This window comes from Parus major, chromosome 15 (genome assembly GCF_001522545.3).
Source record: "Parus major isolate Abel chromosome 15, Parus_major1.1, whole genome shotgun sequence".
NCBI classification, from domain to species: domain Eukaryota; kingdom Metazoa; phylum Chordata; class Aves; order Passeriformes; family Paridae; genus Parus; species Parus major.
Window position 1 is genome coordinate 11407977 of NC_031784.1, and position 26730 is coordinate 11434706.

General features: G+C 41.6%; 1 protein-coding gene across 1 annotated transcript; it reads right to left on the bottom strand.

Annotated features, from left to right (window-relative positions):
• Window positions 1-252: 252 nt before the first annotated feature.
• MED15 (mediator complex subunit 15) lies at window positions 253-26701 on the bottom strand. The gene is made up of 18 exons (XM_015643859.3): window positions 26461-26701; window positions 21619-21706; window positions 20397-20448; window positions 19908-19937; window positions 18535-18750; window positions 17747-18012; window positions 16084-16461; window positions 14955-15047; window positions 10080-10199; window positions 5252-5394; window positions 4811-4938; window positions 3810-3944; window positions 3333-3396; window positions 3111-3177; window positions 2515-2675; window positions 2148-2314; window positions 1917-2015; window positions 253-1783 (listed from the first exon to the last, which is right to left on the bottom strand). The coding sequence occupies exons 1-18, from the start codon at window positions 26526-26528 to the stop codon at window positions 1647-1649; spliced, it is 2412 nt and encodes an 803-aa protein (XP_015499345.1). The 5' UTR covers window positions 26529-26701; the 3' UTR covers window positions 253-1646.
• Window positions 26702-26730: the final 29 nt, after the last annotated feature.

Consider the following 26730-nt stretch of genomic DNA (forward strand, 5'->3'; position numbering starts at 1 on the left):
GTGTTTGTTTTGGTTTTTTTTGAGGGGGGCAGAATGAGCCATGAATATTTATAAAACTGCAGTCATCCCACAGGTAGATCCCATCACTAACCAGTTCTCCAGCTCACTAAGGACAGGAAGGATGTGGTGCAGGAGCTAAAGAGCCATTTATGGGTTTGTCCCCTACCCTTCAAAGCCTGTGGGTTTTCACTTACCACACACCACAGTAACCCTCATCCCATGGTATCCTAAGAGGGGAAGAGCAGTACAATGTTAGCATCCAACACAGGAATAGTAATAAATTTATTACAGTAGAAACAAACAGGTAATGCAGTAGCTCATGTACAAAATACTGACAGCACTCTGCTGCCTCAGTCAGTGCTTACTAAGTACCCACATTTAAGAACATCCTAAAACTGATGACACCACATGGATTTACAGAGGTCATAGCAGTCTCTTGACACTACTGTAAGAGAGCCCAGCTACTCTTTTAATGTTTGCTGCATAATACATGGGGCAGGATAGAAATAACATCTACTGTTTGAAATTCTCCTGCACCAGGAACTTAAGAAGGAGCAATTTAGACACGTAGGGAAAGATGAAAAACATATTAGAGTTACTTGTGGCAAATGTTTTCATTCAAAGTGCCAACAGTAAGGCAGCTGCTGACTGATTTAAGTGCCCATCACTGTTGAAGGCACAATGGATGAGTTGTCAGTTCTACTCCTGAGATATTTTTTGCCTTTTTTGTTTAAACAAACTGATGTAGTATAGAAACATTTTCAGTGCACTGCATTAACTCCCACTGGAAGCCAGATGCCTCAGAAAGACTCTTAAAAGAAGAAATGCAGCTACAAACCTGTTGGATTGATTTCTGGCACTCGGCCTTTATGCTGTTGGTTTCCCCCCCATCTTTACCTACAATTTACTGAATTTATAGAGGAAGTCAGTGTGCACATTAGTATCTCTTCTTTCTCATCAGTCTTACTCTTCTGGAGTGAGAAACGTGGTCCATGCTAACCAAAAACCATTTATACAAAGTTGCGTTTAAAATAAGCTATAAAATACCTTTTTTTGCTCTGTTTGATTCCACATTCCCACCCCCAAGTACAATTATCCAGATTTATGATATATATTTGAGGGATGCCTTAAAAGGATATAATTTATCCCATCTCTGGGCAAAGCTAGTAGTCAAAAAGATTTCCTGCACCCTCTGGGAAGTTTGCAAGCACATTTGTGCTACAGCTCATTTATTTCTGGGGCAGTATCAGGTCACAAAACAAAATGTGAAAGAAATACTGGCACTGAGCAAATTTTGAAGCAAATTAGGACATTTTTCCCTACCCCCTCTTATACCAGACTCCCTGATGGAAGTCCACAAATAATTTCTTCTCTAAGAAGACAATAAAAACTCACCCTAAATACAGTCTTGAGAACCATATATACACATTTTGTATATCTGAAAATGCTGGCAAAAGTCCACAGAGGCAGAAGATAGAGAGCATGAAAACTAAGTCTAACATCAGGTTCTCTACTGAACCTGACAACCTAGAAACAAAACACCATAAGGCTTCTTTCTTCTGAAGTAAACCTCCCCATCCTGTGGTTTTCCAGTGGCATGTGGAAGAGGCCAGCTGTTGTTGCTTCATGATTTAGGAGGTGAGCTGTTATGCAGCAGAGAGACAGGCCTGACGAATGCTTTGTGCCCAGGTGTTCAGGAGAGCTGTGACCGAGTGCTTGTCTGGGAGCTGCAATAGTTTTGAAGTCATGTATCGATACACTGACTGCAAAAAGGGATTGGCTGCTGGAGAAAAAAGAGAACAGATAAAGGCAGTTGTCATAAAAATCATATTCAAAACATTAAAAGAGCAACATAATGTGTTCACACTTCCCCACTACTGCCACATACACACACCCAACAAGTGTCATCTTCATACCATACTGTCTGGGGTTCTTTATCCACAGAGGGCTCTGATCTGGATAGTCTGCTGGAACACTGAGCTGGAGTGGAGGGACATTTGGAAGATTCTTGTCATCTAGAAGGCAAACACACTTCCATCAGAGCATTTCTTGCCAGACAGGAGGCTTTTTGTGCAAAATTGAGCTTGACTTCTAGCCTGTGAACCCCAAGGAGGAACCAGACTGCACATCTCCCCCTTTCTTCTTACCTAGCTTGCATATGAGATGAACTGTGCCATTATTACTGCAGTGTGAAGGGTCCAGGTTCACCAGGAATTTAGGATTTAATCTTGCAACTTCTCCTTGTAAGACATTTGGTATGGTCTGTCTTTCATCCTCTTCGTATTTCCGCTTTCGAGGGGAAGCGATGGGGGCCCTGTGTAGGACACATTCCACAGGAGGAGCAGCTGAAAACGAGCTGACCCTGGACTTGTTACACATTTCACACGTGAAAAACAAAAAGCTGTAAGTCACCCCCACCCATAAAGGCATCTGGTTTTTTTAACAATTTCTACAGAGACATTTTTTTCCTCCAATGCTGAGCCCTCAGGACAGGCAGCAGCCCCCGGTACGTACGTGATGGGCTGCCCGTGAATCGCGGTCATTGCCGGCATGAACGTCCGGTACAGGGAATGGTTGAAGACTGGGGAGCGGATGTTGGCCAGAACAGCATCCAAAAGGGGCTGGCACAAGTACTGCTGCTTGGTAGGGGGCACTGGGGGAGGTGGTGGAGTAGGCTGAAACACAACAGAATCCCCATTTTCCTTTAATCATCATCAAAACCAGAAATATCTACTGCTGATTCTGAAAAATTTTATAGCTGTAAACTTTCAAGGCATGAAATGCAAATTATTCTCAAAACTGTATGTAATAACATTAAGGGAGTAAGTAAAGCAAAAAATAAAAGACCAAAAACAATGCAGTTTTGGTTTAGGAAGGCTGTCCTTAAATCAGCCACAGTCCAAAGAAAGAATTATTCAAGTCTTGGCACAAAGCACAAGAAATTGAAAGTTCAGTTAAAAGATACATACAGGTGACACAAAGTAAATGCTTGCCCAGTTTTTCCTGCTTTCTTTCTTTGTCCAACTTTGGTTGAAGTTTTAACAGTGTAATAAAAACTGCAAAAATGATCCTGCCAAGACGGGTCTCTGCTGGCACAAAACATTACATACCACAGCCATATCATTTTTCAGCTTCTCCAGAGCAATTTCACATTTCTGCAGTGTCTTCAGGGGGCACCTGTGAAAGAGGAGAAGTTTCACCCCCATCACCTCCAAATGGGCACCTCAGCTGAAGTTTCTGCTGGCTGAGCCCCAGAGAGCCTCAATGGCAACAGGGCTGGGTGCTGAGCAACAGATTTCTGGATAGCTGGGAAAACTGACAGGAAGAGTTACCTTTTTGAAGGGTCAGTCAGGATATCCAAGAGACTCTTCATTTTACTCAGGTCCTTCTTCCTGTCTGAAACAGTATGAGAAACACAAACACTGACTACAAGAATAGATTCTGTTCCTGCAGACAGAAACACAGCACACTGTCAAAAATGAAAATATGAACCAATACTAAAGGAAGCAGTGAGGATTAAAGACCTTTCATCTAATCCTAAATATATCCAAAGCATAAATGCTACATGTTTCAAATCCATCAGAAGTAAAAAAAAACAAACCATAAAACAAAAACTAATGAGAATTAAAGGATAAGAATTTTGCCCACTCCTCACACTAAAATCTTTAGTCAGAAGCAAGAGCAGCTAACTTTCTCTGACATTTTTAATTCCTGGAAAAGAAGTCACCACAAAAGACAAAGTATTGCTTCTTTCAGTAGGTAAAAGAGCTGACACAGATAAATTCATGGCCAAATACAGGAAACCTCACCTTCATTTTTATCTATTTTATTGATCATTCTTCGGAGTGGCTCGATGTATTTTGATAGTTGTTTGAGTTTTTCCAGATACTGTTGCTCCTCTGACTGACCAGAACTGGCTGGGCTCATGACAGAATTTGGATTTCCTGGCAAAAAGGAAATCTGCATGTCAGAGGTGATAAAAGATACTGCAGAACATTATTCTCACATTTCAGAATCTTGATCTGAAATGTGCCACTCAAAGTGTAGCTCATGTCAAATATCCAAACCACAGCTGGATGCCCTCCACAGTTCAAGTGTTTGCCAGTCTTTGTGTAGACATAAAATGTTCTGTGGGCAGAGCAGCAATTCTCACTTTTTCTGAAAAGTTCCACAATTCCATATAGCCATTTTTAGGTCTTTATTTTGCCTTCACTCTGATGCTTTAAACACTAAAAAAATACCATAAATTCACAGCAGTTTTTGTGAAGTGAGTCCTTTTCTATCTGCAAAGCACCCAACTTTTATGGTATGAGAAGGAGCCAGTTAAGTTACTCCATTCACAATATCACAAACTGCTCATTGTGTCTGGTAGAGAATTGCAAAGTGCCAGAGTACACCTGGAAAGGTGTTCTGGAGCCAAGCCTGGTGCCTGGAATGAAGTGCTTATGTCCTTTACAGCTGCACATTGTCACTAAGGGTTCCTCCTTGTTGGAACTAAGAAATCATTATTGCCTCTATAAACTTGCTCCATTAAATTAAGTATCACTTGTTTTCAAAAGACTGGGGAAGTTAGAAAAACCCATTGCATAGTTCAGCAATGAGAAAAGAGGTTTCAATTGATTTTGATTTGGGAATCCAAGCTGTTACATGGTGTATGTGACATGGTCACTGCCTGCAATGCCAGCTGCTATATAGAGCTCCTGCAAGTTTATACTGTACCAAAAATAAAAGAACAGGTTTCCCAGGAACTAGACAGTTACCAAAACACAGCCTGACCCATGGTGTGCAGTGTGGCTCTCAGATCATTTACCTGGAGTGTTTAAAGGACCTGGGGATGGGACACTGAAGTTCTGAGGTGTTCGTGCAGCTGCTGGGCTCTGTGATGGCTGTGGGGATGGACTGGGGAGAAAGCTGCTGGGTGATGGAGCAGGGCCAGAGCTGAAAAATAAACAGAAAATTAAACCTGCCAGGATCTGACAAGGAAGGATCATCAGCCTGTAAGCAGATATGATTTTAGTAAGCATCATTATGGCAGTGTGTAGTTCTGCCTTGAGGAGATTTCATACACAGATCCTTTATGCAAAATGTGAGTTTTCAGAGTGAGTTCAACACAGTCTCACCTGTGCTCCCAGAGGAGCTGGCATTAAAATTCATTCACTTCAATGGGAACAGAGTAGGATTACTGAGTGTTTCTGAAAACCTCCTGCTTAGGGCATGAGCAGAAGTGCTGGGAAGTTGCAGTGTGGCTCACCTGACATTTGAGTTTGGCTGAGAAGTTGGCTGGCCTGGCTGAGGAGAAGGCTGTGGCTGTGGTGGTGGAGGCATTGACTGAGGAGTCTGAGCTTGCTGGACAGGAGATGGGGAGGACATCATGGTAATATTGTTCTGGCTGACCTGGAATGTGGGAAAAGATACCATCAATAACAGCAGAAGGGAGAAGAGGGTGGGAACCTAACTAAAAGGCTTTACCTGTGGAGAGAAGTATATCCTCAGGCCTACAAGAAATGAAAGCATTAGATTCCTTTCTCCCCCATAAGGACATCCCCACCTGTATCACTCTTGAAGCTCTTAGGGCAGTAAATCTTATCAACTTCAGTAGAAATGACCATTTAAACTGCAGATTACTTGAATTAACAGTATAATAATTATTTTTCACTGCCCAAACCATCATGTTGCAATTAAAATGTCGGAAGTGCCATGTGAAAAACCTGTACTTCATTAGAACTAAAGAAGAGCAGGAAGAAAAAACATTTCCCACTTGATAATTAAGAGTCAAAAACCCCTTCTTATTAAGACATTTTAATTACACTCTTCAAAGGTCTGTCAGACTCAACTGCAGCTTCTCAACTGGTTTTCTTTAGGAAGAAGGAAGAAAAAAATTAGGTAAGCCAAATCACCAACATCTTGTTTAAATACTGAGTTCTGAAAATCTGTGTGGAGATAAAGCTCCAAACTGAACAGCTGGGTGGAAAAAAAAAAAAAATGAAGTTGCTTTCTGACCTTTGGAGAATGATGAGGTGTGCCTAAAGGACAAAAAGGCAAGTAAGAGCATTTCCAGAACAGCACCAAACTCTGGGTAGTAACCAAGTTTATTCTGTACACTCTACAGTGCCAGAGCCAGATGACACTAAAATTGGAGCAACTTCCCACATTTGTTCTAATACACATTTTCCCCCTTAATCCCTTAAAATCAAACAAGAAAACCTGTGCAATGGCAGAGGCATGGGGTAGTAATGCAGATAGTAAGTGATCACATTTGTTTAAGGCACAGAGTTCTTATGACTTGAGGCTATAAACAAGTACATACAAACACAAGAGGAATTAGCCTGCAGAGGCAATATATTGTGGTTTATTAATCCATGTGTCCATTCTGAAAGTCACTGATTAGCATCTTTGAATTAGCAACTCTTTCCCTCAGTCTAAACCATTTTTAAGTGAAGGTTCCACTAAACCCAGAAGTCCCAGGCACATCACAGGCACTGCAAATTGGTGTTTCCCTTCACTCTCTTGTTAAATATCCATCTAAACAATCCAACTATGCAGAGGACACAGTGTTTAGCACATTGAAAAGTATTGCATTGTCTACTTTTGCATGGACACACTGACTGCAACAGGAAATGCTTTGCTTGGTACCTCACATTGCAGCTATGCAAAAGGTCACACCCCCCCCAAAAAAAGGCACAAACAATCCCCAGCTCAGTGCAAAACTACTAAGCTTGAAGATACTGGTTTATTATCTATTACAGAATATTCAAAATCAAATGCAGCCTGACATACTATGATTTTTCTTTAATCTTCAGTAGCCCCAGTACCTTTACAACCTCTGACACAAAGGTAATACATGGAACAAGTGAGGCTGAAATGATACATCTTCCTTTTCTCCATAACCAGCAACTAAAGACTCTGTGCTTATTGTTTTCCAAAGGAGGTGGATTCTTTAACAGCATGTCACTCCTCAACAGCTGGAAAAGCATTTTTGAGATGGAAAAGCACAGTTTTCCTCCTGCAGACACCAGGCAGTTCACCATGTTTGGAAGGAAGGTAGGATGGACACTGCAAAAAGCATTCCCTGACTCTTCACAAGGCTATTTAATGTGTTATTAGACAGCAAGTGATTTAGAACTTACCCATATGGATACTGCACCCATTTTTCATCAAGTCAGACTAAGACCACTTGAAGTGGTTCATCACTTCCTGAAAATCAGGCCCCTGTTAAGTGTCTCAAGTTGGTTACAAAAAAGTACTTCTGAACACTTCAATCCCTGTGCTTTGGGAAGGAGGGAAGGAGAAAGATTTCATTAGGTTTCCTAGCAGATTTAAGTTTTTAAGTGTGTAATTCAGCACCAAGGACATTGTTTATGTTAATTTACAAATGCTGCAGACAAGTGAAGAAAAGGATATGCAGCATTTAGTGTGCACATAAGCACTGGATGAACTGAATTTTTTGCATTACCCCTCCTCAAATACTTGCACAGACAAACAGATTTCTTCCTTTCCAGGTCTGCTCTCTGCCAGCTTCATTTCAGAACAGCAAAGGCCAATGTCTAATAGTAAGCAAAATTGTGACATTTTCAAAAACATGCATTCAGAAATGTGCAGTTCTGAACTTCCTGCCTTGGTTTTCCTTGACAGCAGTTCCTTTGCTACGTAATTTCACATGTCTTTCTATAGAACAGATTTAAAGATGATTTCAGGTTTAGGTTTCTACATTGTTTGCACGATATGGATTAAGATTGTAACAATTTAATGAAATTTCAACTTCTAGGGAATGCTCTTTGCAGTTGACTCTGAGTAAAAAGAAGGCTTAAAAAACCACAAAAATAGCAATGAATCCAAAATCCAAAAAAAACCCCTCCTCTCTGGAGCTTTAACTCCATTGAATTAATTCAACTCCAAAGCTAAGCAATGGTTTCTGATCTTCTGTATACCCTGCATCTTCAACAGATACAAAGAAATCCAACTACATATTCTTTCACTGAGGGATATGAATTTCTGCACATAAAAGGATGTCCATGGACAGCTACAACAGCCCACTGAGCATGAATTTGCTGTGACTCTCCAGTGACCTGATCATGACACCATACTCTCATTTTCTGAAGTCTTGCCCAAAAGCTATTCAGGCCTGCATGATAAAAGTTTGCATTTACATCCACTAAATCAAAGCTATTCTTACTGTTTAGAGCACACTGTCCTGGAAGATAAACCCAGCTATGAGTTCTATCTGCAGTTTGTGGAGTCTCAGGCACAGAACAGCACTCAGGAGATAAGGCTGGTAAGGGCTCCCAGTTCTCTCTTTCAAATCAAAATACCAGGTGACTGAGAAATAAAACATATCAATATTTTTTGTTTTGTTTGAAAAGACTATAATAAGCAAAAAAAACCCCAACCAAATAAATAAACTCACTGCAGAATCAAATGAGCCTTATGATAAAAAAGGCCAGACTGTTTTGACATATGGGATAAAAATAAATAGCCACAAGGTATCAATATCACATCTGGTCCTTCTGTTGAAAAGCATTCTTCAGTTCTTTTCTCTTTCTAAAGAGAAAATACACCCTGAACTACCTATCACCACATCTAAATGGATTTTGATACTACAGTCATGCTCTTAAATGAGTGATTAATAACCACATATCTGCTACAGCCCTTTACTCCTGTTGTGAACAGCTCCAAGGGCTCTGCTGACAAGGAAGTTATACCCAACAGACAATAATAGTTTAGTATTTTATAAGATTAAGACAACATTTCTGATTTCTAATCTACCTAGAACATGAATAAAATGTTTTGGCAGACAATACTGGAGATTCATGCTGGTCCAGAGCTGTCAAGAGTATGGCAGGTCAGACTGCCTTTGAACCACCAGTAACCATGACTCACTCACTCATCCTAACACCTGCTCTGGAGCCATTTTCATTACAATCATTGCTCATGAAAAATTTCTCTTCTTCTTCTGCTTTGACCAGTTATTCAGCCTTCTACATCACTTTCACAATGCTTGCCATGCTACTGAGAACTCCTCCTGATGAGCAGTTCACTTGGTGTCAGAAATCAAAGCTCCTCAGTTACTATCACAGTGATGAAAGATCACCCTATGGCACTGAATGCTTCCTAGTCTCTTCTGCTATGACTCAAATATTAAATTGAAGCAAAACTAACATTTCAATATCCATGGGAAAGCCTCAGATCTTGTGGATATTTCAAATGGGCAATGATTATCTCAGGCTATATTTATTAACTGCTACAGTGACCAAAGCACAAAGTAAATTCCCCTCTGACTCTACAGCTATGGCTGGGGTTTGTGTCAGTTAATATATACACCCTGTCTTGGATTGAAATGAACATCCATCTTCAACCAGAAATGACAACAGATGTGTTTGCCTAAGACTGCAGAATCTTTCTGTCACTGCCTTTGCAAACTCCTGAGAACAAATGAAGTGCTGTGACCTCATGCATTTCCCAGCAGCAGCTGGACAGGAGCTGCCAGCCTCCCTACACAGGCTCACCTCTGATGCAGGTACAAGTGGAATCCTTCTGGCAGTTCCTCCTACACAACCATGATAGAAAAAACCAGCTCAAATTTTTCTGAGTCCCTGATATCATGCCAAGAAGTTGCTTACACTGAAATGAGCCAGGTTTACTAAGAACACATGAAGCACCTGTACAGAGCATGAATGTACACCAAGCAAGGTCCTGGACACAACTCAGCCAGGCACACTCCAGTGCTGACTTGCAGAAATGCAAGATGACTCAGAAATGCACACACATGGAGTGTGGAACCTTCATTTGAGACTTGAATCAATTCTGAACACAGATAAGTTTTAAATGTTAAAATAAAGATCTATCCCACTTTAAAAATGCTTTATTTGGTACCCCAAGATCTAAAAAAAAAAAACCTATTACTTAAAATGAAAAAGTATCCATAAAACACACAACCTGAACAGACCAACACCCTGAGAAACACCAGCAAGTTCATTGTTTGAGCAAGAGTGTCATCCCCTCTCTTGAAGGGCAGCACTAGAGACCCAGGCAGTGAAGCTCTGCACAACTGCTGACACAATGTGCTGTGACCCAGTAAATACCTGTGGCATTTGCTGTCCGCCCAAGGGGATGGAGCTTGGTGGTGTAGCAGACACCGCGGTGGTAGGCGGGAACCGTGGTCTGATTTGCATCCCACCTCGGGCCATAGGTGCGGTGATCATCTTTGAGGACAGAGGGACAACAGACAAAAGTAATCGCAAAACAAGAAATGCAGTGCACTGGCAGGATGAGAAGCACATGCAGCCTCCAGGAACTGGGGAGGGGGAGCATGAAGGGAAGGTTAGTGAGCTTTTCTCTAAGGGTTAACCTAACGTGCTGGCTTGGAAATCAAACTCCTTTCTATACTCCTATCCTTTTTCAGAGAGCACCTAATGAATTCCTGGGATCCAACATGCAGACTCAGACTCCTGGGTCTAGGGTTGACTATCCTGGCATTTCCATGAAGGGCCTTTCCTAAATTTTTCCTGACATCTTGAAATTCTAAAATTCTTGGAGATGAGTACTCCAAGATTGCTGCCAGGAACGCTCCATGTAAGAAGCTCTATGATGCCATAGGTTTCTGATGTGCTTTCCCCCACTGTGGACCCAAGGCTTTTGCAGCACTGGCTGATGCCTCCTCTGTTCCAGAACATTCTGTCAGCTCAACAGCAGCAGGCAGCACAATGCTCCACAGTGAGCAAATTTCACACCAGCATAACCTATGCCAGTAAAACAATGCCAAAGACAGCAAAAAGGACTTCCAGGTTTGAAAAATCTATTTCTTTCCTTTTATAACCCACACAATAAGTCAAATACACCTTTTTAATTACTATGATTTTGACAAATATCTATTCCTATTCCTCTACTACTAACTAAGGCGTGCTAAATTATTCTGAGTCCATGATCTTCCTCAAGCCTTCTCAAGCTTTTTGATTCTCCACCTGTACAGAGTGAGCACACCCTAAAGTACAATCACTTAGGGTAAATTATAAAGGTTAGCATTAGAATCAATTTTTATTTTAAAATAGTATTAGGACTACACTGCTTTGCAGTGTCTGAAAATACCTTTCAGAACCATCAGCCTGCATGAGCCACTCAGATTTATTTTTTTATATCTGTATAGCCCTCTGCTACTTGAAATCTAATATTACATCACATACTGAGAATTTACAACAAATACAGCATATATTTGAGGTAGTATTCAGGTGTCTTTGACAGATTCACTTATCAATAAAAGAGCTTCTGTTTGGGACTTCAAAGATCTACAGTAAAGTTCTCTGGGCTACCTTTTTTTCCTAGTTTACATGTTCCCAAGGAACCTACCCAATCCTAACTAACCTAAGAGATAATGTAGTCTCCTTCCTGTAAATGGTTTGGGGCACTCCTGCTTGGTGTTTATGTAAATGGACTGAAGCAGCCAGCAACACATCTCTAGAGAGTCAAAGAATGCATGTGCTTACAATTGTTAAAAATAAATAAAATTAAATACAACATAGCAAGACTGAAAAAGGAAAGCAATAACTGATAAAGAAAATAGTGTCAAATTCAGCACAGCTGTTAGTTCACAACATCAGAGCAATGCAGTCCCTTTCCATCCAGGTAAAGAGGGATGGTCAGAGACAGGATTTCAAAAGGAACAAATGAGAGTGCCTCAGACATCACACACACATGCACACGTGCACACACAGCATGCAGCAGCTGCCACGAGCAAACACAACAACCCAGCACTGCCACAAAGCACAGGTGGATGCTACGAAGTGCAGTGAAGAGCTACAGTATCAACATGAGAGCTGGTGAAGCAACATAACCCTAACAAAACCAAAAAAAAAGGGGGGAAACTGCTAGGGGTGGGAGGGGGGAAATAAATCCTTTCAGGCACAATCACCCCATCTTAGACCCTTGTGAATGCACACAGATCTCTGGAGCGTGGGGAATCCCAGGAATGTTATGGTGACCCACATGTCCCATCTTGGCCATGTTTCTGAAGCCCACCACCAAAGTGTGAGGATTTAGATTACTTCCACTGAGACACAGGAATTTAGACGAATATTCACAGGTTAAGTGTCTGGCAAACCAATGAACACCAGCATGACAAACTCCAATTCAAAGGCTTTCAGCTGTTTATAGTATTGTGGTTGGTCAAACAAGTGCACAAACATACAATTTTGGGTTAGGGTTTTTTGTATTTTTTGAAATGTGTGCTTTGGAAAGGAACCACATTTATATTTACAAAATCTGTGACCCTTTGACAAAGGAGTCAGGAAAGGGGGTTCCAGAGCAATATGTCCATAAAGGAGTTACTCTTCTCATAAAATAAGAACACAATCAGAAATGTTTAAGTACTTCTGAAAAAGATTTTAACTGAACACATATCTTCCTCCACAAGTGAAATTGATTCTTATGAGGTAAAATCCCAGACCCTGTAAACTGAGATAAATCAGAGAGCAAGAACAGGATCTCCATTCACAGTAAGCTACAAACCCCATTATTTGATAAAAATGAAGTGTAATAGAACAAATAGAATCCAGAACCTGTAACTTTCTTTTATCTAACATCCAAACATTCAGCATTCCATAAATATGCAGCTTCTGGTGAGCACATGAATGTACACTGCACTAAAGGCAGCTCAGGTTTTCAGTCAGCATCAGCCATTCTGCATTCTGAGCACCTGAAGGAATTGCACCAGAACAGTGACTTGACTTTATTAATACTTAACTGCAGTTGATTACAGGTCTTTTTCCTTGGTGCTGTGAGCATCTTGTGTAGATCTCTGGTTGCTAGGACACTGCTGCTATGAGCTTCCCTGTGAGTTACCTCCTCACAAAGACTAGAGCAGGGAAACATTGATCTGTGTGGTGCCTTTACAACTTCAGAGAAGAACTTCTCACAGGAATCATGTTTGAACCTGGGACTGCTTTTACTTTTATGTAGGAAGGATTTACAGAAACTTTATGGAAAAGGAAAAATGCAGATATAGCAAGCAAAATTCCCAGTTTGAAAGCCCTTAAAGACTAAGGTTAAATGTAACAAGCAAACATTAGGAGAGGGTGTTTATTGAAAAAGCTTCTCTGAACCAAAGAAAGAAATCAAGGCAGATTTATTAAAAATGCTGATGCTACTGAAAAATGTACTAAATAGAAAGCAAAAATCTAGTCTTAAAAGAGACTTCTTCTAAAGAAAATCTTATGCACTCTCAACACTGATGCTGCATTGTAATATTATATACAGCCACAATCTTAAAACTACTATATACAGAAAATATTTAGACAAGTATGAGAAACCCATTTATTTATTGGACCTCATAGTGGTAGGTGAATTTCAGTAGACTCATCTTGCAATGGCATGAACACAAGTGGAGTAAAGCTTGTATGTGGAATATTCCAAACTCTGTATGTGGTAGATAAAGAGCAATCCCCAAGTTTACTACACAAGACTGGATAAAGCTGCAATACAAAACTGGCTGTCAACCATGTTATCACCCAAAGCTTTTCAAATGCACTGTGCTGTTAAGCCACTGGCACATGAAGTCATTAAAAGGGCAAGAATTAAGTTGACTCTAAGTAAACACAATCCATCTGCTTCAGAGTTGGAAAGAGCACCATTAAAGTCAGTAACAAGAAAAAAAGTCAGTGTCTCCTTCCAGTCAGCCTAAGTCCCTGCAGCTCCCACCTGGAAATTATTTAAGAAACAAACAAGTTTTAATTCACATCCCAACTGTAGGAAGAGAATTGTGCATTGCTGCCAGTACTGTCCCAACTGTACTTACCTCTGCTCAGCTTTTGCATCCTGTGTTACACTGACACAAGCCAAAGGAGCAATTCAGAAACAGAACTTGGCCACACCAACAAGGATGTGGCCACGTCAGAGTTACCATGGCACAAGAGACTATCCCTGAGACAAGTCTGGGAGATGTACATTGAAGAAGCAATTGTTATCACAGTCCATATAAAAAGCTTCTTACTGAATCTGTAAAATTACTTGAATGGAAAATGGTGCTTGAAAAACATGGAATGCTTGGGTATACAAAAAGAATTCTGCCATTAATCCTAGTCAGCCTCATTTCATCTGTCTGTCTCTCCCTTCATCTACAGCATGGTGATAATTGTACTTACCCATGTCTGTAAAATGCCTCAATATGAAACACTACAGAGGTAAGCCACAAAAGACTTTCATATTCTTGTGGAAAATTGGATAAGAAGTTCAGCTCAAGCCATTCCCCATTTTTTCCCCCCAAGTCTCCTTCATACCAGGCACACATCAAGAAACAACCACTGGGGCTGCAGGTGTATTGTAGGATAAAAAAACCATGTTAGATAACAAGCTTTCACCCAGCACTTTACTTTTTTTAATGTAACTCTGCACTTGTGACACACGCCATTTGTTCTTCACAATTCACATCCAGAACAAGAGCATCTAGATCTACTGCCCATTTCACTCAGAAGAAGAATGAAAGATGAAAGGACTGAGAGGGGAGTGCAGAGAGATTTCACCATCTATACTATTTTTTTTTATAGTCGATACATGAAGATGGAAGGTAAATCACATGTGATTAAAGATAGCAGGCAAAGATTCACAGTACAGAAATCAGTTTACACAACAAAGCAGTCACCTAAGAGAGTTTAATGAAAGAAGAGGTGATACACTCCAGGTACCAACAGTCAGACTTGTAGTGTGCCCACAGGAGACCATCTTACTCATGTGCATTCCTGTGTCAGTACAGGCAACACTCGGACCTACTTGGGACAGAGCATGCACAGAGAGCTTGGCAATGAAATCCTGCCTCTGACTCCAGGAAAAGGAGGAACAGCAGAGAAGACCACATCCCCTTTATACAGGGGATGACCAATGCCAGACCCCTGACCAGAAACCACCAGAATCCCAACTCCATGCTCATCTCTAGCATGCACTTGCTGTGACCTGTGACACTGGGCCCTTACCTGCCCTGAAGCTCCCATCTGAGCAGCCTGGGCCTGAGCTGCTTGCACTGCTGCTGCTGCCTGCTGCTGCTGCTGGACCAGCTGAGCTCTTACCTAGAGTATGAGAACAAAACCCAAGGTAAAAATACCTGAGTAGGGTGTGACACTTCTGTTTCTACTGCACTATGTTCATTAAAAGGGATATGGAGACAAAACCAGCCTCACAAAATAAAATTTTTGAGTTTTTTTGTGACTATAAGTTCCCATGTTTAAAACATTTAGAATAGTTTTTCCCACAGACTGCACACCCAATTCAACAATTTCTTGCAACTTCTTACCTGTAATTATATAAAAATAACACACACTTTAATGTTTAGCAAGCCTACCAGCATTGCAAATGTTAATACATTAATTACATCTATCAATGTGACAATCATGACATTTAACTACCCCTAGCTTAGCTGGCAGGAGCACAAAGTGGAAGTACCAACTCATCCATTTCTGAACTGTGGCTAACACTCCTCCCCAGCAAGGCCTGAAGAAAAGCAGGTCTGAGCTTTGGCTCAACAGTAACCTATGCAGCCCAGATAAAAATGACTGTAACACTTGAAAAACCATTAAGAGGATGACCCAGCAAGACATTTAACAGTGTAAAACTATTGTCTGGCCTTCTCTTCAAGGCATGAACAACCAGCATATTAACCAATGTGACCAAAACCTCCCAACATGGCAGCAGAAGCCAAGCCAGCCATGGTAGAGAGCTAACACTGGCTGCAGTCTAGAACACTCCAAAGTACTTCTGTTCCAGAAAAGCAAACAGCATGGAGGTAACTTCTCTTTAACCAGAGTATGTTTCTTTTTCTTTTTTTGTTGCTTGTCCAGTCGAAGTGAGACAAGAAATTATTTTTTAAATATTAGCTGCATGAACGGTTTTCACAGATTCCAGAACTCCTACTCTTAAGTACAAAACTGTTCTCTACTGGCAGGCCCAGATATAAATGTTTAAACACCCTGTACTCATAACTTGCTGATTGCAGAACTCTTAACAAGTTATGGTTTTCCTACTTCATTACTAGCAAAAGTCAGATATATTTTTTATTTTTCTAGATGGTCATAACAAATCAACAATCAGCTGGGCCCTAGCCCTTACCTGCATAGCTTTTAACTGCTGTGGCGTGAGAGTAACAGGCATAACCTGACCAGGAATTTGTCCTGAGATTGCCTGAGGCTGAGATACCATGGGCTGGGGTTGAGGCTGGGATTGTGGTGGAAGTTGAGACTGTTGTGCCTGAGCAACCTGCTGTTGTTGTTGTTGCTGCTGCTGCTGCTGCTGTTGTTGCTGCTGCATTTGTTGCATCTGCTGTTGCATGACTTGTTGAGGTGGCTGCTGCTGTATCTGTTGTTGTGGTATTTGCTGCTGCTGTTGCTGCTGCTGCTGTTGCTGCTGCTGTTGTGCCTGCATGACCTGTGCTGCCTGCAGCTGCTGCATTTGAGCAATCCTCTGGAGTTGCTGCTGCTGCTGTTGCTGCTGTATCTGAAAAGCAAGAAAAGCCAGGGTGTTAAAGCTTCCAGCAATGCAACAGCAGACTTACTTTTATAGCATAAACCAAAAGTAAACAGCATCCTAATACATCAGATTGATGTTTTAAGCCCAAGGGAAGGCCAACCTTTGTATCTACTCATCCCTTGGATATCTCAACCCTAAGGGATGCTATAGGCTGTATTTCCACCTTACAAGCTTTCCTGTAACTTTTAAAAGTGAAGGTGAAGTCTATCAGCTTCTCCTGTACAAATGGGCTCAGATACAGCTTTTCAAATGTAATCACCCCTTACCAAAAACTGCACAAGAATGACAACTGCAGTTTCCTCATCTGCTTTTGTACCTAAGGCTGATATATATACACACACCTGTATATATACACATATTTTTTAAAGTGGCAACTTGTTATTCACAATGACAAAACAGCCACTATGGCTAGAGTAATTAAAGTTCTGTTCTTTCCCAGTGTCTGTCAGAATAAAAGACTATCCTGACACTTATAAAAAAGAAAAAGAGAAAGATTTAAATTCCCTATTGCAATGACAGAAGAAAGCAACAAAACATCTGTAAAGCCTTTCCTCCATCATACTGCTGTTAATTAACTTGCCAATCTAACCTGAAGCCATACCCTAAAGTAGAAAGTGTTAGTAACAGGCACAGCTGAAAATTCCACACAAGCCAAGACTCATCTGACAAGTAACTGATTGTCTTAGGTTACAATGCAAGATTTAACCAAAAGCATGTATTCTATTACCATCTGTTAAAACCAAGTGGGGCAGTGTCCTTTATCTCTTCCACAACCCATCCTCCCTCCAGGGGGATATCTTCTGTTAATGGGCCATTGAGTCTCACTGCATGGTTGATAAAATTCCATCACCCCATTGGGAGGTGCTCCACCCAGCATTCCTACCTGGATATAACCTGAGATTTGGAACACCACAGTCAGCCTTTTTTCATTAGATTCCCAGATGAAGAACAGACCTATCACCACCACAGGACCTTCAGAGGAAAACTTCAGCCTTCTACAGGATCACTGCTCCAACAGAAGCACATCTGTCACTCCAGGAGGACTGCAGACACCATTTAATCAGACTGCTACCAACACCCTGACCAACAGGGTGTCAGGTTGTATGCTGACTCTGTCAGTGGTTTTGTACTACTGCATTTTATTTTAATTTTCCTATTAAGCTGTAGCTCTTGGGATCTCCCACTGGCTTCCTTTCAAACCAGCACACTGACCACCACATTTGCCATCGTAGCTGTTTGTCATCACCTGCTGTTGGTTTTGCTGCTGCTGCATCTGCAGTTTCAGCATGTGCTGCTGCTGCTGCTGGACAGCCTGCAACTGCTGCTGCTGCTGCTGCTGCTGCTGGGCCACGGCAGCGGCCGCCGCCTGCTGCTGCTGCACCTGGAACTGCTGCTGCATGGCTGACTGCTGTGCCTGGAACTGCTGCTGCTGCTGCAGGGCCACCTGCTGCTGCTGGAATTGCTGCTGCTGCTGCTGCTGCTGCTGAGCTATCTGCTGAAGCTGAAGCTGGGCTAAAGAGAAGAAAGATTGTACTTAAAACACAGTACCCAAATAATGTGAGATTAATTCATGTCCTTCCTTAGCAGTATATACTTTTGCTTCATCAAATGGATGGGGCACATTAACAACAGAATTAATTACATTTTGTACTACTAACTTGTAATTCACTCTGCCTCCATGGAGTCAGCAACCTAAGTAAAGAGAGTAAAAATGTGCAGGAAGAAATATGCACCAAGGTCACCAGCAGGAATCATGGTACCATGGAAAACACAGGTGAGGTCTACAAAAACAGTGTTCTGAAGTTGACATGATGAAAGAAGGATTTGCTCATATGACAGCTGCACTGCTGTTGGCTACACTAAAGAAGACATTTATCCAGTTAGGTAGCAGTGCTTGAAATCAATTCTTCCCCCAGGTGACTTGGCTGGTTTAGCCAGTATGACATCTCTTCAGCACCTTTTCCTTGGGGAAAGGACTTATTACTGAAAAGCTGATCTAAGAACTTCAGTGGTTGAAGCAAACTGAACACTTACTCTGCTGAGTAGCTGGAGAGACACCAGGCATGCCATGAGGGGCCATTCCTGAGGTTCCAGGGGGCTGCTGCTGCCCTGGGAGACTCATCTGCTGTGCCATTGGACCAAGGCCTGTCATCCCACTCATTGGTGCTCCCTGAGCTCGGGAAGCCATGCCCATCCCAGGCGCCCCTGCCGTGGGACCCCCAGTTAGATTCTGCAGGGCATTCATTGGATCTGCAGAGAAAACAGACACTGATATGCAGCAAGCCATACAATTGCTTTTCTAGAATGCTCTGCTCTCCATCAGCCACTCTCTGATCTGGCAACTTCAGCCATGACTAGATCCAACACCCTGACAAACTCAGGTTCACTGCCCTGCCTGTGAGACAAGGCTCCCAGCACATCTCTGCCTCTCTGTAAAGAGAGTAGAGAGGATTTAAAGTGCTCCAGTGTTGTGAAGTTCTACACAGATTTGAAATACATCAAAAAAAGGAACTTATTAACCATCTCCAAATTCATACACAAGTCAAAACAAGCTGCCAACGAAACTCCATGAGGATATAAAGCTTTTAACCTCAAAAACCAAGAGAGTCCCACTGTGGATCTTCCTCCTCAGGACAGAAACAATGCTCAGGCCAGAGGATGTACTTTGCTATACAGTTCCCTCTCTAACATCACTCTTATTATACATTGAATAAATACAATGCCTTTCAAGACAGTTTTCATAATCTAAATCCCAGGCACACAGGAAAGTGAAGTTAAAGACAGAAAGAATTCAAGAGGTCAAAACACAACACGGGGTGCAGAAGCAACATTAACCAGGTACAGAACACACACCACCTCTTTCTTAAGAATACTTATAAAATAATTTCCAGCAGTCTAGACTGCATGTTAATTAATCACAGACTGCACATTTTCCCTAGAGGGATAAAACCACAGGACCATACTATGACCCTAACATCCACTGTAGTGAGAATTAGCACAGAGGATCAGATCGAAGGTCACCAAATGGCCCCACAAATACCTCTGCCTCTGGTGCAACAGCTGAGGAAGCCACAGCTGGCAACAGGCAGGAACCTGGGCTGCTCAGGAGATTATTTTCAATCACTCTCTGCTTTGTGAACCTCAGTGCTGTGAGCTAACAAAAGTACAAAAGCAAACAAACAAGTTTGCTGTGTTACATCCAAAGCACTGGCCAATCACCCTGATCACTGAACAGCTCCAAGAATGTCCTGCTCCCCTTCCTTTACTCCAGCAGCATTAAATATCCCAGCTAGGAAATACACAGATGCTTTTTCACAGGTACATCACAGCCCTGATTTCTGAGCTGTTCTACTTAGAAATGGAGAGTATGGGGGAAAGGAAGAAAACAACAGAATAGGAATTCTTACCACTGACTGAGGCTTGAGATTTCTTATTGTCTGCAAAGGAAAAAACAATTAATCACCTCTGCTAATATTGTCACATTGACTCTTCAGATATACTCTCTACAAGAAATATATTCACATCATCATTTAAAAAATAAACAAATCCCACTATCTACTGTAGCTCTAATAAAATATATAACCCAATTTGCTAATCAGAATGCTATATAAAAAATGGACAGAAGGCAAAGATACAGGAAAAATTAGGGAGAAGGAAAAGTAGCAGGTTTAAATAGTTTCTCAAATAATTTTCAATTATAGAGGATGTGTAAAAGATATAGTATTTATAAATTAGGCATGCATACTACAGGAAGATTTTTAAAGCAACTTGTTAAGAATCACATGCAGAATCACACATAGAAGCCCTAAAATTTAATTTATTTTTTTTTTTAATGAGGATTCAATGAGTAACCATGATTGAGAAGAAAAGAAAACCAAAACTAAAAAATTACTTACGAATATCTCGGAAATGGATAATAAGTCTGGCCACAAGAGAAAGATATTCCTCCTAGGGGTGAAAAATGAGTATTTTAGCATAAGAAATGAAAACAAAACAACCATTACTTTCTGGTTCTTCAGTATTCTTCCTCAATATACTGGATTTTACTTCACAATGTGTGTGGGCTTTTCAGAGCAGTTTACTTCCAAGAAACAGTCTGTTTATTAACTAGGAATATTTTTACTAATACGTCATTGTGGCTGACGGTACAAGAACGCCAAGAAACCACAAAATTCACAGGAAAGAACCTCCCTGACAGCCACACTAACAGGACCACAATAAGCAAACATTATAAACCAACATACATTTTCCACTTCTTACCCACTATAATTTCTTATTTATAAGGACAGAACCTGCTTCCTTGGCACACTGAATTATTTAAGTCTTTGAATAATGTCACATTTGTACCACAGTAACTCTTTTGAAAGCTAAATTCATGTTAGAAAATACAAGTAAATTTATAACTCAGAAAAGTAACATGACAGAAGTGTCAGAAATGGAAAGACAAATATTCTTCAAAATATTTTTTTAGTGTGCTAAATAATTTGTAGGAAGTTTTTCCTGGTTTGGGTTTTTTTTAGGACAGCCTTCCTGCCCATGAAACAACTCACCAGGGAGGATGCCAACAGGGGGCACAGATCTGTGACATCAGCATTGTAATATGTTCACCAAGACAAGTTCTCCCTTGGAGAAAACAACAGTATCCAGTACCTCACACCACAGCTCCAGAGGAGAAGTTGATGATTTGGTAAGAGTGCAGAATTGTCCATTATAGCCAGACTTTCACAGAGACCATGGCTCTTCCCTTGGGGTTATTCTTGACAGAGCCTTTTCATTGATATCCTAAATTTTTCTGACCATCAAACTGGAATGGTGCTATATTGTAGATAAGGGAAATTACATGCAATTCACTGCACACAAATAGTAAGGTAAGAAAAGTGTGGTTCCATAGGTGCATGAAACACTGCAGCATCAGCAAAGCTCTCTTGCACTAAGTCCAGTTTGATGCATCTGTTGGATGCAGAACTCCTTGCTTCCCCCCTCAAGGTAAAAGAAGCAGCACATAGAAATCAAGATTTCAAACTCTGTACTCTTAAGTGCACTGGCTTTGCTATTTCTGCAATTTGCTCCAAACTTCTTTTGACACCCAGTAACTTCTGGAAGCAAATAAAGATTTACCCTTGTTTTGGCCTTCATAAACACATGGCTCTCCATATCTTTGCTAGATTTATTATGGGCAACACCAGCTTTCCTCATAGCTTCATCACTGAAAAAAAAGAGGAAAAAACAAGGCTGGGTATTAATTGAGGGCATTGCAAAATACTTTCTGGAGTTAGAAAGGTCTATGAAACAGCTTTTTACCCCTCTCTCATAGGTTAAACAAAAAATCCAAATACCCACCACAAAAAAACCCAAATCAACCAGCACCACCTATTACTTAAAAGTGCCACCCTTTATAGTTTCTTCACATAATGGAGAAAAAAGTCAACTAATTTCTAAAAGGTAACACAAATATTCTTTGCAAAAATTCAAGACCAACTGCTAAACAAGTCATTATTTTACTGCCTGATGTATTATTTTGACAAAATACCAATAATAATGAACAACAGGACTTGTTTATTTGAGGAAAACTGAATGACAGGATTAATGTAATCCATGGTTGGCAAACAATGAGATTGAGTTTGAGATTTTCCAAAAGAATTCCCTAAACATAAGGTGGAATAATAAAACAAAAAACAAAGGTTGCCTGGAGGCACAGAGGCTCAAGCAGTGAGTGAGGACAATGAGTGGGAGCATTGATGAGGGTCAGGGAAGGGCAGAGGTGCAGCCATGGGCAGGGTGAGACGGGACATGAGTGGAAAAGAAGGGACATTCTCAGTACATCAAAGAGCAGCAACCAATTTAACTATGGAACATGGAGAGAAAGACATCCTAAAACAAGGAGTTCAGCCAGGTGAAGCCCTATTCCAGTTCTCTAGGTATTGTTGTTCTTAGAAACTTCCCTGCAAAATCTGTTCTTTTTTAAAGCAGCCTAGCAGCTATAGTCTAAATTCCACAAACAAGTGATCAGGAAATACTTTTGCTTTGTAATTAACATCTCAGAAAGTTATTTCTTGGTGACTGCCATTGCATCAGCAGCTACCCTACATTAAATACATGTCAGGGCAGTGACCCCTGGAAGTTTCAACTACTCTGAAGAGGCACTACTGGCTTTTTTCCCTGAATTTCTGTGACCTGCCATGCAGCAGGAACGGTGCTTGCACAAAAGTAAACAGGTTCAGCTTTGTCGATTAACTCAATGACAGTCTCAGAAGAGAAGAGCAGATGCCACAGCTTTAAAATGCAGGAGCTTAGGCTGCCACAACTCACACCCTTACCTGGCAAACCAGCAGCTCACAGCTGAACTGCTGTAGTTTTTACAACACAGAACACAGTGGAACACTGTACCTGCTGGAAGGCTCTCATGGGAACCTGTTTGTGGGGTCTGGCAGCCACCAAAACAATGCTGCTTATATATGAAGCTTACTTAAACTGAAGCAGAACCTGAACATAATGCAGGGTAACTATTCCTCCTCCATGGGCAAACAAGCCTTGAAGTGAATTGCTCATAAAGGAGCTCTGCTGTGGAGGAAAAAGCTGTATCTAATTCTCTATTAACAAGTCCTTTTTTTTTCATTTTACTACTGGAAATGTTGCTTCTAAATCCACACTACTCTGAATCCTCAACTTTCCAGTCCTAGTACAATGACAATGCCTTTCATGCTGAGAGCACTGAAACAGAGCAGACAGAAAAGAGAAAGACTGCACAAAGGCAAGTAAAGAAAGTAACATCTAAGTAGCACTTAGTGGATGTGATAGAGACAGTGATCAATGTGGTATCAGGAACCCAAAAAAAATCCACAGCAAAGAAATTATCTGTTTTTATATTGATCATTTCCTCTTGACATTATAGAACCTGAAAGATGCATTATTGTGACTACATCTGCATTACTGAAAATGCTACTCCAAGCTCTCCACATCCTATCTGTTAGCATTCCAATAAAGGTTTAGACTAGGAAGAAACAAAAACACACAACTTGTTCCTTGTTCACATATTTAACTGCAATCAACATAAAAATAGTTACATTAAAAGATTATGGAAGTCAGCTAAAAAAGTCAGCTTCAGCACAGAGCACACTCCTGGCAGACCACCCAACTCTACAGAACTTTGGGAACTAGATGAGACCAACCAATTCAACCTTCCTCTGCCTTGTAGGCACTTTGTACATGTATCTTTAGTAAATGTGCAGATGTGCAGGAAAAATCTGCCTTCCTGACTTCATGCAGAACACTCAGAGTTGTGGTTTCACAAGACAGAGTTTGACACCAACACCAGCTTCAGGAATTCCCCCTCCCCTCTCAAGAAGCTTGTTTCCAGCCCAAATATGTGCAACCTCTCACTCAGGCTGGTTTAACAGAAAAATCTTGCAGAACATGTTCTCCTTCAAAACTGCTCCCTACCCAGTCCACGCTGTGATTCTGAGAATCAATTGCTACAGTGAAACACCAAGCAGAGGAGGTTCAGGGCCAATACACAACTTAATTACATCCCATTCCCACACTCAGCACAATTCCCTTCTAACACAGCCACGAAGCAGCTCAGGGCAGGATCTGGACACAGCCACAGACTGAGTTTACAGCCCAGATCAGATCTGTCCTTCAGGCAATACCAACACCTAAAAACATACTAAGGAAAGGCCTTTAGAAAAGAGACTCCCAAGGCATCAGTGTGTACTGGCTCTCTGTCAGGGCCAGAATAAAGTGGTGCCCTGCAAACAAAAGCATATTCCACATTCCTACATCACTGCTGACTCCTGGATCACCCCGGGAGAAGCCAAAGCTGCTTCTCAGTCTCAGCCATCAGAGCTCAGGATTCCTCAATCTTCCAACTGTATGGAAGTTCTGCTTAGGCCTGCAGTCACACAGAACCTGGTACTGGAAGAGGTTTCTCAGGACATCAAAAGCACTATTCTCTCAAGTATCCACAACCAAATCATGCACATGGACCACTGACACATTCCTCAGGATTGCCACTGCCCACACTGAAATGTGGCACATAACATCACTTCTGAAAAACAAAGCCAAAGCCCAGAAAACTTGAATTCAGGGTTGTAATGAAAAGCCAAGTATGGAATTGCACCAAATTGAGACAGCTATATCCAGCAGCTATAAAGAGGCACTCAAAATGAGTTATGTGAATGGTTTCATGCTTCTAATGGTCAGGACCAAGTATAAACATTTATCTTGACAAGTATCACTTCTTGGCTGAAGGATGAACTGGAAGATATACATACATTTAAGACTGTATTTCCCTAACTGCTTGGAACAACCTTCCCAAAAATCATAAAAACTTTCAGATTATTCATCAAATATTTAATTATCTCCCTCTTCCACCTCCTATGTCAGCCTCTAATGACAAAGCCAGGAGCTTCTGGAAAGAAATAGGAACTTGTTGCATAGAAAATTGCATTTATTCCTTATTCAACAAAATCTACTTCTGGCTAGCTTCATCTTATTCTAAGTGTCACATGAAACCAGGCCAGGTTGCTTTTGGATATCTAACACATAGTAACTGCTTAAAAAATCTGCTGCAGTCACTGTAACAAACCATCCCAGTCATCCCAGTAACAGTTCTGCTTGCTTTTTAAACAAGGCTGTGAACACAAATATGTGATCCATACTCTAACACTGCATGGAGCACAAGGAAGTGACAAAAAAAACCTGTCACTACATCTCTAATAAAAAGCACAGTGACATCTGTGCACCTGTGTAAAAGAAGTCAGAGGGCATTTATTACAAGTTTAGGATTACTGTCATCCCTTCATTTGGCATTAACCTTAAAGATTTTTTGGCCAGTAACAGCAATTTTTTAATCCATTGTTCTACACTTCCATTGAAACATTTGTGAGCATTGTTTGCTGCTCAGAGAAAAACATTACAGTTTGCAGGGCAAATAAAACCTCGAAGTTTTATTGTGTTAATTTTGCACGTGCTTACTCATGTTTATTTCCTCACAGCTACACAGCACTCAAGGACACTTTTGTCTGCTTGTTTTGACGAAGCACTAGAAGAACAGAAGGGAATAATCTAACAAGGTTAATGACTTTACAGAAAGTTTAGAAAGTGAGCACTGAGAAAGTCTGTACAGCTCTGACAGACAAACACCATCAACACTTCTTCAATGAATACTGCAACAGTTTCATTCTGGGACAGCACCCTAATTGTAGCAAACCCACAAACACTCAAACTACTTATATGACACAAAAAAACCAGTCCCATTTTAGATATTGATGGTTAAAATCAACAAGGGAATATCAAGCTTTCCAAGTACACATGAATCAGCACTCCAACATTACTTTAGGAACAATGAACAGTGCTTTCACTGCTGGGCTCACCACCTTGCACAGGGTAGAAGAGCCTTCCAAAAATAGAAAAAGCCTGCAGAGCACCAACATAATTCAAGGAAAGCAATTGTTTCACAAAGGAAAACTGAAAAGGCAACAAGTTAAACTTCACATTAAATCACCAGCTTTTTTATTTCATATTTGCCCCCAAAAGTCAGATGCAAGCCCATAACAGTGATTTTCATAGGGCTGAATATGCCAAATTTCACAACATCATGGACACTGAGGAAATTAAATCCCTAAAACAGATGGTGTCAAGCAGGGTAGGAAGCCGGTGTTGCCGGAGAAAAGGAAAGTGAAAGAGAAGGAGGATCGGAAAAATTAAGTCAAAGAACAGTCCCGGTTACCCCCACACAGGGTCCGAGCAAATCCTGGTAACGAGGCCCCCTCAGGAGAGGGCTCCCCTCAGGAGAGGAGACAGCGGGGAGCGGGCACGAACCCAGCCCAGCCAGGGCGAGTCAGCAGGGCCGGAAAGGCTCGGGGAGGAGCGGACACGGGCGGGACGAGGCCCCGGGGGCGGCACGAGCCGAGGCCCCCGCGCGGCCTACCCAGCAGCGAGCCCGCGGCTCTCACTCACATCTGGCTGACGAGCTTCTGGCGGAAGTTGGTGCTGCGCCAGTCAGTCTCGGGCCCAGTCACGTCCATGGCCGCCACCGGGAGCGCCTGCCGCCACCGGGAGCGCCTCCCGCCGCCGCCGCCTCCTGCTGCTGCCCTGGGCCGCCGCTGCGGAAGCGCCGCACCACCACTTCCGGTGCGCGAGGGATCACGGGAAATGGAGTCCCGGCGCGAGTCGCCGCCAACTCTCGCGGGATCTGCCTGCTTAGAGTGAGGCTCGCTGGGAAATGTA